The sequence below is a fragment of the Epinephelus moara genome, chromosome 13, assembly GCF_006386435.1.
Source record: "Epinephelus moara isolate mb chromosome 13, YSFRI_EMoa_1.0, whole genome shotgun sequence".
NCBI classification, from domain to species: domain Eukaryota; kingdom Metazoa; phylum Chordata; class Actinopteri; order Perciformes; family Serranidae; genus Epinephelus; species Epinephelus moara.
Window position 1 is genome coordinate 4,860,642 of NC_065518.1, and position 12,477 is coordinate 4,873,118.

Genomic DNA, 12,477 nt, shown 5'->3' on the forward strand with positions numbered 1-12,477 from the left:
TTTGAGATAAAATTCTGAAATTTGCCACACATCATCTACCATGACTCTAGAATTTTGTCTTTTTTTTCCTGAACATTGAAGATTTATTTAGCAAGAATTGGCATGTATATGTTTACAGTACCGTTTACAGTCAAACATTTTGATGCACTGTAGGCTCAATTTTTGATAAATCAAAAATCTGAGAAACATAGTTTGGTGTCAATTGAGCAAAAATTGTGGGAGGAGATAGGTTTAAGAAGTTTTACAGTTTTTGAAAAAAAAAAACAGAGTGATGAACTTCATAATTTCTAATAGGTTTAAATGTACAAAAGTTTCTTCAGTATTGGGGCTACAGTTTGATGAAAGTTGTGAAGTTGTAGCATGTATGGTTGATTTGTTATGAATTTTCAAAGTTTTGAAATTTAGACGCTTGCTGTAGCGCCACCATCAGGACTATTGGCTTGAGTTTACAGCTGAGGATTTCTGGCACGAGACTGGACCTTTGTGCAAAGTTTGGTGAGTTTTCACCCATGGGAAGTATGATTTCCTCGGAAGAAGAAAGAAGAAGAATACCTAGGATTACAATAGTGTCCTGGCAGCTTAGCTGGGACCCTAATAATGTTGCAGCTCGCAATAGAATCTGAAGCTTAGTGATTGGATGTTTTTTACATCTTGGGAGCTGTAGTTGACTTTTCTCTTTCAGTGTTTATGTCCAAAGGCTCCACAGTATTTGTTAGAAAAGCTCCAAATATATTTTTCGTTTATTGCTTGCCAAATTGGTTTCTGTGTTTATGACCACTTGGCGGTGGTGTTGTACCACTGTTCATGATACCTGCTGCGTCTTTCTTCTTCTACAGTGTTTTTATAGAAGTCAATTCCCAGATGAATAAAAAATTTAGGCTTTAATCAAGTTATGTTTCTGCTTCCTAATAGTCAGTTGGATAAGTCAGAGTTTACAATGAACCTGGGGACAAATCCTAGTTGTTTCACATTAGTTATTTGTTGAGAGCAAAAATGAAACCTGTCTCCTTGATTCTGATTTCTGATTAGCCTCACTGGATTAGTTTAAAGTGGAAAAAAGATATGGAAAACATAATGACTGAAACGCTTTGAATTTTTGTTGCCCAAAACTACACCAAGACTATGAAGGATTAACGTAACTTAACGACTTAAATGTGACTAATACTAATCAACATTTTTTAATCTTAAGGCTAAATCTAAAACAGCGGCCTGTGAGGGCGTCTGTGGGCCAACAGAAAGACAGCAAAGGTAAAAATATGTGACTATATAAAATGTAATAAAATAACCCAGACACAGCAGAGCTTCTTCAGATCTGTGTTAGCTTGTTTATTTCGGTTACGGATTACGGATCATGAAACATCATAATTCATCAAAGCAGTTTCCTGTCATGGTACTAAACCCCTCCAGAATACCCACAATTCTCTCTGCTCATCACAGATTCGTATTGATTCAGTTTAACATGTTTCTGGTTTCCAGGTCAATTAGAGGACGCACAATAACTCTATACAAACAGCGTCTGGATATTAATTCTTTTTCCTGGTATAAAAATAAGTTCTAAGTGCTTCACACACTTTAATACTGTCTCTGCTTCGGCGTGTTCACAGCTCGGATGTCGTAAAACTCTCCAGAAACAAACAGAAGAAACAAATATCGAGTTGGACTGAAGGATGTGTCGCCTGCTGCTTTTAAGTTTGTATTTGTAATTATTAGGGGAAAAAAAGATGGTGTTGCGTTGTCTTAACTGCAGCTCGTACTCACAGTCACCAGTTGGAGGCGCAGTTTGGGAGCAAGATCCAATATCTTCATTTTTACTTTACTTTTAAATCATAAGTTAAAAAAAACTACAACTTTTCCTTTTTCAGACTGTAAACAGAAGACGGTTTTATCAAGGAAACTAATTTTAATTTTGTTTTGTTCAGACTACTTTTGTCAAATCCATAATGTCTTATTTGTAATAACCATAGAGACATATGAACATAAGCTTTTTCCTAATTTAGTGTTGTAGTTACTAAACCCCTTAACTATACTTTATAGCTATGATCTCTTGCCATGAGCAGATGTTGAAGAAAGAGAGAATTCTTAAACTAATCTGGGCTTTGATGTTCTTGTTTGGTGAGAGGTTTAAAACATCTGGAGATGAGGGGAGTTATAGGATCGCAGCTAGCTCATTTCTTTTTCTTTCTTTTTTTAATAGAAGCTGAGGAAACAACACACGATGTGAACATGAAAATACTGAAACATGGAAAAGAAATATCAATAAAAAGAGAAAACTCCCCACATGGCAGTGAAGACCTGACACTGATATGTGAAATGACCATGACTTCTTCACACCACAGTTATAATATGTTACATTTACGTGCCACCACCACAGAAACAATGCCAATGGAAAGTCACTTTGGCCCTGTAATCACCGAAGAATTTTTTCCCAGGTGAAAACACCAGGCACCCCTCTGGGAACACCCAGCCCGGACCGTTAGTGAACGCTTTGGAGGCATGTTAGCCCAAGGTAGAGTACTTGGTCTGGATTTTGGATCGTTTAACACATTATGTCCCCCCATTACAACGTAAAGCCAACTTAAGAGGTCGTGGTCATTATGTATTTCTTGGAGATCAGGTTGTTTCTGTTCCCGTTTGTTAAAATATGCGGCTTAAGTTTCATCAGTGTTGTCGAGCAGCCGTATTATCGGCCGTAATAAAGCTTTTAACAGCTGACTGAGACAACAAGCTGTTTAAAGCACCTCAAACATGACGGCAGAAAAACTAAAGACATTTCCTCAAAGCATTGTGTTAATGATGAGGGAGAGAAAGCTCACCACACACAGTTCATTTGGATTCCTCTCAGATGTACGCTAACAAAAAACTACATATTCACAGTTTGTAGAACTACAAAGTCCAGAATGTCATGAGTAAAAACAGGCTTTCCATTTTAAAATCCCACTCTGTCCAAATTTCAGTTCTATCTTAAACATTTTACAGACGCCAGGAAAACCGCCGAAATAGTCGAAAGTAGACAACAGTGCAAAACTACATTTTGCAGTTGAAAGACATTCAAAAGAACTACAAATCCCAGGTATTTTAAACATAAAAGCACAGGTTTACAAGAAAGGATAAAATAACAAAATCTATTTATCCGATTATTGAATATTGTCAACATGCTACTAGAAACATGCAAACAAACTAAAAAGAAAATAAAAATATTAACTGATGAAAACATTAATTCAAACTTAGAGCCAATCACAGGCCGTCTGCAAGCTACTTTATCAATCACATGATAATCGCAGATATATACCTAATTCAGAGAAGAATATTTGAAGAAAGAAACAAGATGTGACGAGTGAGGAATTTGTTTCAGGGCGACCGGCGAGTCGGAAACATTTTCCAGCAGCGGTTTTAAAAACATGTCTTTTTGTCTTCCTGTAGAAACCCCAGCGTAAAGGTGCATCCACACTATTTTGCTTTTTGTAGAAATAACTTCTGTTTTGTTTCCTGTTTAAAGTGACGAACATTCAGGAATGAGTCCATTCGTTCCCGCTCTGTTTTTAACCATCACAAACTTTAAACAGATTTTAAATGGCAGTTTGAGAAAAAAGCCGTTTAGTGTGAATGCGTCTTTAGCTGCAAGTGTTTTTCTCTGTTGGAAAACGGTCTCTTAGAAAACGCCGTATCCGTCGGTGTGGCGCGTCGCCACAGCAAAGGCGGGGTATCCCTCATAGGTGGTGTAGGCAGTCAGGTCCTGACCCAGAGATACAGCCTGCTTCAGCTGGGAGGCGACTGCAGACGACGCCGGGCTTGCCAGAGTGTAACCTGGAGAGAGACGAGACAAAAACACAGCCTTTCATCATGCAGTCTTTAACTTCAAAATCTGTTTATATTAAGGCTGTCAATCGATAAAAATATTTAATCGGGATTAACTGCACGATTGTCTATCGTTAACAAATGAGGTTCTTAAAGGGATATTTTTCAAGTTTCAATATTCTTATCAACATGGGAGTGGACAAATGTGTTTGCTTTACGCAAATATATCTTACTAATGATGAAAACTCTGTGTGTGTGTGTGTCTGTTCCATGTTTTTCTCCTCACTGACTTGGTCAATCCATGTGAAATTTGGCACAGTGGTAGAGGGTCATGGGAGGATGCCAATGAAGCAATATTACATCAATTGGCCAAAGGGGGGCGCTATAGCAACCGATTGAAATGGCAAACTTTGAATGGGCATATCTCATGCCCCGTATGTCGTAGAGACATGAAACTTTGCACAGAGATGCCTCTCCTCATGAGGAACACATTTGCCTCAAGAACCCATAACTTCCGCTTATATAGATTTTCCGCCATTTTGAATTTTTTGAAAAACACTTCAAATGGATCTCTTCCTAGGAAGTTTGAGCGATCTGCATGAAACTGGGTGAACATAATCTAGGGACCAATATCTAAAGTTCCCTCTTGGCAAAAGTTGGAAAACTTACTAAAACTGAACTTCTATCTGCCTTTCAACGTGCTACCTCAACTATTAATGTACAGTTTCAGCTCACTAACTATCCCACTATTGGCAATGGTACTACTGTACTTTCAATCAAGCAATCGTACTATCAAACTCACAAAAACTCTGTCTGAATACATTGCTCCTCTTAATGGGCTCAGTTGACTATTTAATCTGCAGTTTCCTATGACCTGTATCCCAAACACACACCATGTGAAACTGTACGTGGGCAACTGTGCACTCAATGGGTATGGACTAGTATTTATAATTACTGCAACAATCCAACACAATGACAGATACTGTCCAGAATAACCTCAGAGGTTCTGACAGCTCACAACATGCTGAAAGCATAACGTGGCAAACTGAAGCCACACAAGCAACAACAGATGGACATATTGAGCTGAACAAAACATTACTTAGTGACACTCGTAAAGGTTAATTAAACACCCCCTGTTTTTTTAAGCAGCTCCACATACTCTGGTTGTAAAATTCACATCGACAGTAAAATGCAAATGGCTGAACTTGCCGTTCAAAAGGCACCTTTCTTTATCCATTTCTGCTCCCGGAGGTTTGTTTCTGCTCGCCATCCATAGAGTTACTGATTCATCACTTCCTGATTTCCGTAGCAGGTGGGCCGAGAGTCATAATTATAGAAGGTACGTGCGTTAATCACGTGGCGTTCAAAGGAATTTGTGTTCACTCATTATTAACGCTTTAACTTTGACAGCCCTAGTTTATATATGTTAATTATATCTGTTAGTCAGTCACTATGTTTATATGCACAAAATATTTTGTTTTTGTCCCAAAAAAGACAGTATTCCAACGAAGCTGTTTACATGGCTGACTAATATTCTATTAACATTCCCGTTGACTTGCAGCCGTGGATACCCTGGTTAACATGCACTAAGATGTTGATATCTGGTTGAAATACAACACAGTGGAATTACAGGAGCCATGTGTAACATTTTGCTTCTTTGCATAAAAATATGATTATTTTTAAGTTCTCCACCAGTGGTGGACTTTTTGGACGGTGCGAAACCAGCCTCCATCTTTAATTCCTTTGACCACCCTCTTGAAATGTTCAGTGCTGCCATATTTGCACGTATCCAAAACCTTTTGAATGTTTAAAGGTGTGTTCCTCCTTCTAACCAGAAGTGTTTTCTTTTCTTTTGGACATTCATCTCTCCAACAAGTGCATGACACAAAAACATACATACATACTCCAACAAGACAATCTACAGCCAACCTTTGATTTTCATAATTTATTTATTTAATTATCCTTTATTTCTTTTTCTGATTGTTCCTTTTGTGTTAGTGTTTGTATCACCTTGGTTTGTTGGCCCTGAGCTCCCCTGCCTGTCTTATTCTTTGTTATTTTGTTGTGTTCACGTTGATCACTTGTGTCCCAATATTTGTTGGTCATTTGTTTTGCACTGTTTGTTTTCACGTTGCACACTTGTATAACAAAATAGCGACTAAAAGGAGACTATTAGTGTTTATGTAAATGAACCCCATAACTATGTCCACACAGACACTAATATCACACTATTATTCCAAATATGACAATACTCTGAATTTGATATGCAGCTTGCGACACACAGTGTCATGGTCTCCAGCCTCGGCTCATTCTCACTGACCATGTTCGTCCCTTTAATTCAGACCTGCCATTTTCCATCCGGCGACCAGATGGTCCACATCCTCACCTGTTTTCCATCTGGAATCACCTGGGCTTCCCTCCCTACTCTCTCACCTGTTCTCAGTTACCTCATCACCACTGTCACCAGCTTGTTGTTGGATCATCTGCTCATGTTTCCCTGTGGTTTCTCTGCTGATTCTTCCTGCCTGTTTGCCGGCCCTGCTGCATGTCATCTCCTCTGCCAGTAAGCCTGTTTTCTGAGTCTGCCTGTCTGTGTGTCTGTGTTTGGGTGCTCCCAGCCTGTTACACATGGCCTCTTGCCTGTGCACATTCAGCTCTTTACATATGCTTTATACACAAACAACAGTTTTCAAGGCTGGGGTGGAGACACTGCCCAAAATTAAAGCCCACATTTCTGGTTGGAAGTCTTTGATATCACTATGGGTTTGAATATGCACCAATACAGTAACATTGACCTTTTTAAGAAAGCATTTGAAGGAATTAAAGATGGAGGTTCCGTTCGCACGGCCCAACAAGTCCACCTCTTTAAAAATCCTATCATTAAAAAGCAAAATGGCACAAGCAGCTCCAGCTGTTCCACTTTTCCATATTTTAATGTTATAAATGACATGTTAGGGCAGGTGTCAGCAGTCTTAACTATCAGTAGAGATCTTTTTGACCAAAATGATTTTAACAAATCTGCCTGGAGCTGCGAAACATATTTGAGCCTTATGGTATCACAGCCTATTAAATCTAAATTAACCTATCAATAGTAAAAACTAGTCCATACCCATTGAGTACAGCATACCATACCATGACTTAGTCATACCAAAAATTAGAAAAAACAAACAACATTGGTCCACAGGGGGAGCCACAGCAATCGGTCGCATTTTAGCCATTTTGAAGCATTTTTCTGTTGTTATAGCGCCACCCAGTTGCCAATTAGAGTTAAATTTCTCCAGTCACCTTGAGGCGTCCTGTTCTACATATCTACCAAGTTTAGTAAAAATCCATATGGCGGTTAGGCCTAGATAAGAAATGAGCTCTCTAGCGCCCCCATTTTGTTTGATGGGGTCAATAATGGAGGGGTCCCCTCAGATTATGTGTGGTCATATGCCTACAAAGTTGCGTGGTGATGGGTGAAACCCTTGAGATGTTATACACCTTTATGTGATGAGCCACGCCCTCCGCAATATTCATTGCCTTATAGAAGCTCAGTTTTAGTAAGTTTTCCAACTTTTGCCAAGAGGGAACTTTAGATATTGGTCCCTAGATTATGTTCACCCAGTTTCATGCAGATCGCTCAAACTTCCTAGGAAGAGATCCATTTGAAGTGTTTTTCAAAAAATTCAAAATGGCGGAAAATCTATATAAGCGGAAGTTATGGGTTCTTGAGGCAAATGTGTTCCTCATGAGGAGAGGCATCTCTGTGCAAAGTTTCATGTCTCTACGACATACGGGGCATGAGATATGCCCATTCAAAGTTTGACATTTCAATCGGTTGCTATAGCGCCCCCCTTTGGCCAATTGATGTAATATTGCTTCATTGGCATCCTCCCATGACCCTCTACCACTGTGCCAAATTTCACATGGATTGACCAAGTCAGTGAGGAGAAAAACGTGGAACAGACACACAGACAGAGTTTTAATCATTATATAGTAAGATAGGTGTAAATAAGCATTCAAGGTGGCTGCTATGCAGTAGGCTATTTATGATTATTTGGTACTTTGATTTTACAGTGTTTGCGGTAAAAGCAAACAAGTTTGACCACGCACTGTTAAATTCTGTATTTTCCTCTGAGACTTTTACCGATTTGAAATCCATTGCTAGCCTAGCTAGGAAAGCTCAAGACTAGCCACCACTGTTAAAGTCTGGCAAAATTCAGAGGAAAAAGTGCATCATAGATGTTTGACGCACATTTTAGTTGATGAAATCTTAAAAAATTATTAAGTGCATTTCATTTTTATAGTAGTTCTTGGATGTATAAAATCAGATTGTTCACCATCCAGCTGAGCTAACATAGATAGTGCATACAAATATAAATGTTTAAACTTCTGTTAACATGAAGTTACCACACATTTTTACCTTGGTTCATTTAATTTCACTGAAACCATGAGCACCAGAGAAGACCCTAATTCATTCAGATATACTGGCATGACAAAAAATCCAAGTGGTGACTCTACCTCTGAAGCTGTCATAAAGTCTGAATATGTGTCCATGAGTTATTCATATTCCTTTAGTCTGTGAGGGTCCACTGATCAAAAGAATCAAAAGTGTTTTAATCCAAGTTATGAAAATTGTTTTAACAGGATAAAGAGGTGTTGTGTTGGTATGCCAGGTGCCTTGAAACAAGTGTCTTAATGTAATACATAATTGTTTTTGTTAATTATGTTTTTCAAAGCCTAAGTTTTATGCAAGTAATGTTAATACTGGTTCAAATAAATCATTTGATCATATTCCCACCTTGTGTAAAAGGAATTGAAGGCCTTTCCCAAACATAAGCCTGTTGAGTTCAGTGATTTAAGCGAACAGTAGCCTGGGCCACTAATTGGAGTTTTATGGTAATCAGAGTATGTATGGCTGCGTGTAAATGTAAATATAAGTAGAATATTCATTTTCATTTGTCATGTAAAAGCTTTTTTTTGGAATAAGGGCAAAAACTGGAACATTTTGTGCATGTTAAAGTCACAGATTAGTCCTTTTTAGTGTTTTTCATTGTGTTTTCAAATGAGATTTTGTTTTTGGCCACAAGGGGGCAGTAGAGGTAGTAGCAGTAGTAGAGTTAGTAGAATTTTTATTAGTAGTAGGGGTGTGGGGGAAAAAATCGATACAGCTTAGTATCGCAATATTTTTGTGTGCCAATATCGCTTCGTCACATAGTACCAAGTATCAATTTTTTTATTATCTAAATTATTAATATGACAATTATAAATTAAACTTATACCCTCCTAGAATAATGTCTTCACATGCTTTTTCAGTCCGCTAGATCAGTGGTTTTCAAACTTTTTGCGCCCAGTGCACACCAACGGGCGAGCCAGAATCTCAAGGCACTACTGTATTTATATCTGTGCACCATAGCCTCTGTAACGTGCGTTATCACGCTTACTGCGACATAAATGTTTGTTTTTATTTACTAACAAATAACAATTGACAACCATTAGTCATTAAATATTTATTAAAAAAATGATTCAAGAATTAATTTTAAACTTTTTAAAATTACATCTAAGCACCGATAATGCATCGATTTAAATGTGAGATAATGTGATGTGTGACAAATAGTGACAAATAGGTTTCACTGAAGATTTTTTAAAATTAAATTACAATTTTTAGCTAGAGTTGGCCTCTTTATCTGGAAATGGGTGTGCACAACATACTGATGCAGTCAATTAAAAAATCCAGGTCCAGTTGAATATTGCAATAATAATGCGTGGTTATTACAAAATCCCACGACACGCCTGGATTCTGAGAACCACTGAGCTCGATACATTTTGCTGCCAAAAATAAAATGGTTTAAGTGAGATGACCAGACTGAAAACTTTATCTTATTAGAGAAAACAGATGTTGACAAAGTTTTCCTTTGGGGACAGAATTTACAGTTGAAAAAAATCGCAATATATTACAGTATATTTTATTGCAACGTATAGCATATGGCAACATATTTAAAATCGCAATAATATCATGACTTAAGTATCTTGATAACATCGTATTGTGGATCCTCTGGTGTTTCCCAACCGTATAAGGAGTAGTAGGAGCCATAGTAGAGGTAGGAGTGGTAGAGGCATTATTAGTACTGAGAATCATTGCAGTAGTATTGATAATAGTATTCAGGGCAGCATTGGAGGTAGTAGTAGTGGGAAAAGGAGGAGCAGAAGTAGAAGTACTACTAGGACTTGCAGTAGGAGAAGTAGTGTGAACAGTAGGAATAGTAGTTGTTTTAGTAGCCCTAAATGCGGCTGCAGGAGTGTGTGAAGAAGCCGTAGTACACGCCAACCTGGTCTCACAGAAATACATAAAATGACCATGACCTCTTAAGGTGCCGTACACGTTCTGCGATTTTTGCACCCTCATATTCATTGTTTTCAATGTAAGGACACCACAGAGTGTAACCGCTGCGCAGGAGCAGAACAGAGTTCAACTTTTGGAGCACAACAGCACACACCACATGTCAAATGACAAGGAACAACTAATTACAGCCAGCAGATATTTTTCTCTTCTTCTGTAAATATCAGTGTGTGATAAATATGAAGGGGAAGTTAATCATTTTAGTGCAGAGCTGCCAGAGCTTTACTTCTGTCCCATGGACATTATTGTACGCCTGGAAGAAGATCAGCTCTGTGCTCTGGAGTTCACGTAAATAGGCTATGATATGGTGCTGGTTATGGTCGCTTAGCAACCTGCCTGACACAACCTGCCTCTGGCTCTTGAATGTTGGCACAGATAGGGCTTTCACACCGGCAGGGCACCGGCACGGTTCTGGTTCCCGAACCCAATTTTGAACCGGTGGGCGCATTCAGACCGAAAAAATAATTGGTTAGGAACCTGAAAAGTCGGTTCCCAGCAGAACCAAAAATTAGTTGGTTTTTCCTTGCAAACCATGACATCATAAGTGGGCGTGTGACATTCTAGGCTGTGAAGACCATAGATATCTATAAAAACACGAGCATATACTTTTTACATACGGTTCGCCTTATATGTAATCGTCTCCTACGTCTTCTCATCATCAACAGTTGGTGCATGCTGGATTGTTGGATGAAAACAAATAACTGGAGTAACAAAGCGAAAGCTTGCAGATAATCCCTGCGATCTGTCATTTTGCCGGCTGCTGTTTCCGCTTGCCGCTATTATGTTTACTTCCGCCTGAGTGACGCGGAGTAACGTCCTCCCACTTTGGTTCCGCTTAAACTGGTGTGGACACGGGCTGGTTCGCCAGACAGCACCAAGGTTCTGAGACTGCAGAACGGAGCCAGAGCCGGAACCAGAACTGTGCCAGTGCCCTGCCTGTGTGAAACCGCTAAGAGTGGTCACAAGACTAGCACCCAGTGCCCAACCTTGTGTTTTCCACGCAGATAAAGACGTGGCTTATGTACGGCCTCTAAAACCGCATTACATGGCAACACCACCAAAAAAAATGTTGGTTTGGATCCTTTTTTTTTTAATTCCCTTGTTTAGCAACATCACCCAGTGTGTGGTCGTTAATGTTACGACTCTACAGGTAGTATAAAGAGAAGACAGTCTGTAGGGAGGAGGCTGGGGAGGTCAAACAAACACAGGACTTTCACATCGCTGTTCATGTCCCATGTGAACTAAAAGTAAGCATTAACTTATTTTAACTTTATGTACTTATGTCCTTTACGTTGATCCCAGAAGATCTTATCAGCTCTTCATGTCGACCCCCACACGCAAGTATTGTTGATATTTTAGCGAAAAACATGATATTTTTGTGAACTTAACCAAAGTAGTTTTGGCAACTAACCGTGCTGCCACCATGTACTGTTCAGAGGTCAAGGTCATTTCCCATATTTCTGTGTGATCACACTGTTATTTCTAAGACTTTTCTCCAATCTTTTAGTAATTAGTGAAATATTGGAGAGTTTTATGTCTTCAGGCTGCAAACAGTTATTTAAAAGAAACTGTTTTCTTGTTTCTTTTAATGTGTCAACCTAAGCAGATGAAAAACTGGACACATTTACATAGACTGATGGTAGTTATGAAGTATCACCATCACAAACTAAATTTGTTGTTTGTAATGAAGGAAATCTAAAAGCTGACTGATGATAAGCGGCAACGTGTTGAACCTCTAGTTGGGTGTGAGCTCTGTGTGAGTCGTCCTCTGGTCTTCCTGCATGCAGTGTGAGCCTCAGCTGAGAGTCTGTTAGTGATTTCATTGAGTGAAGAGTTAGTTGGCTTTGGGTACGGACCTTCACATACCTGGGAAGGCTACCGAGGCCACGGCGGCAGCAGTGGCACAGCCGGCATCGGCGGTGCCCTCTGTCTGCAGACCGAGCGTCTGCAAGGTGTGTTCGGCTGCGTGGACTTTAGCTTCTTCTACAGCCGCACACAGCTTAGAAGGTGTGAAGGGATGGCTGCAGAGAGAGAGAGGAGGAGATTGTTTCTTCTGTCTGTGGTAAGTTTATATAAAACGACATGATGGGATGAACAACGTTGGAGAATCACCGTAAACAGCTGCTTCAACTGAAACACTGCCAGAAAAAATGTTAGCATTTTACATTTCTGTTAACCACGGATACACTACATCTGTCAACAATGCTTTGGTGAACGTCTGGGTAAATTTAGGCACAAAAATCACTTGGTCACTGATAGGAAAAAATGGGTTTTGGCTTGCAGTAGCAGTAATAGCAGCA

The 12,477-nt window shown here is 39.2% G+C and overlaps 1 protein-coding gene across 4 annotated transcripts in view; it reads right to left on the bottom strand.

Annotated features, from left to right (window-relative positions):
• Nucleotides 1-1,340: 1,340 nt before the first annotated feature.
• Nucleotides 1,341-12,477, bottom strand: part of a1cf (apobec1 complementation factor) — a 32,964-nt gene continuing 21,827 nt past the window's right edge. For 3 of the 4 annotated variants that reach the window (XM_050059382.1, XM_050059381.1, XM_050059383.1), the window contains 2 exons: nt 12,044-12,198; nt 1,341-3,804 (listed from right to left, as the gene is read on the bottom strand). In XM_050059382.1, the coding sequence (XP_049915339.1) occupies nt 3,650-3,804; nt 12,044-12,198 (310 nt within the window). In that variant the 3' untranslated portion in view covers nt 1,341-3,649. Of the gene's footprint in view, nt 3,805-12,033; nt 12,199-12,477 lie in introns of all 4 variants that reach the window. The other variant, XM_050059385.1, reaches the window with a different exon arrangement.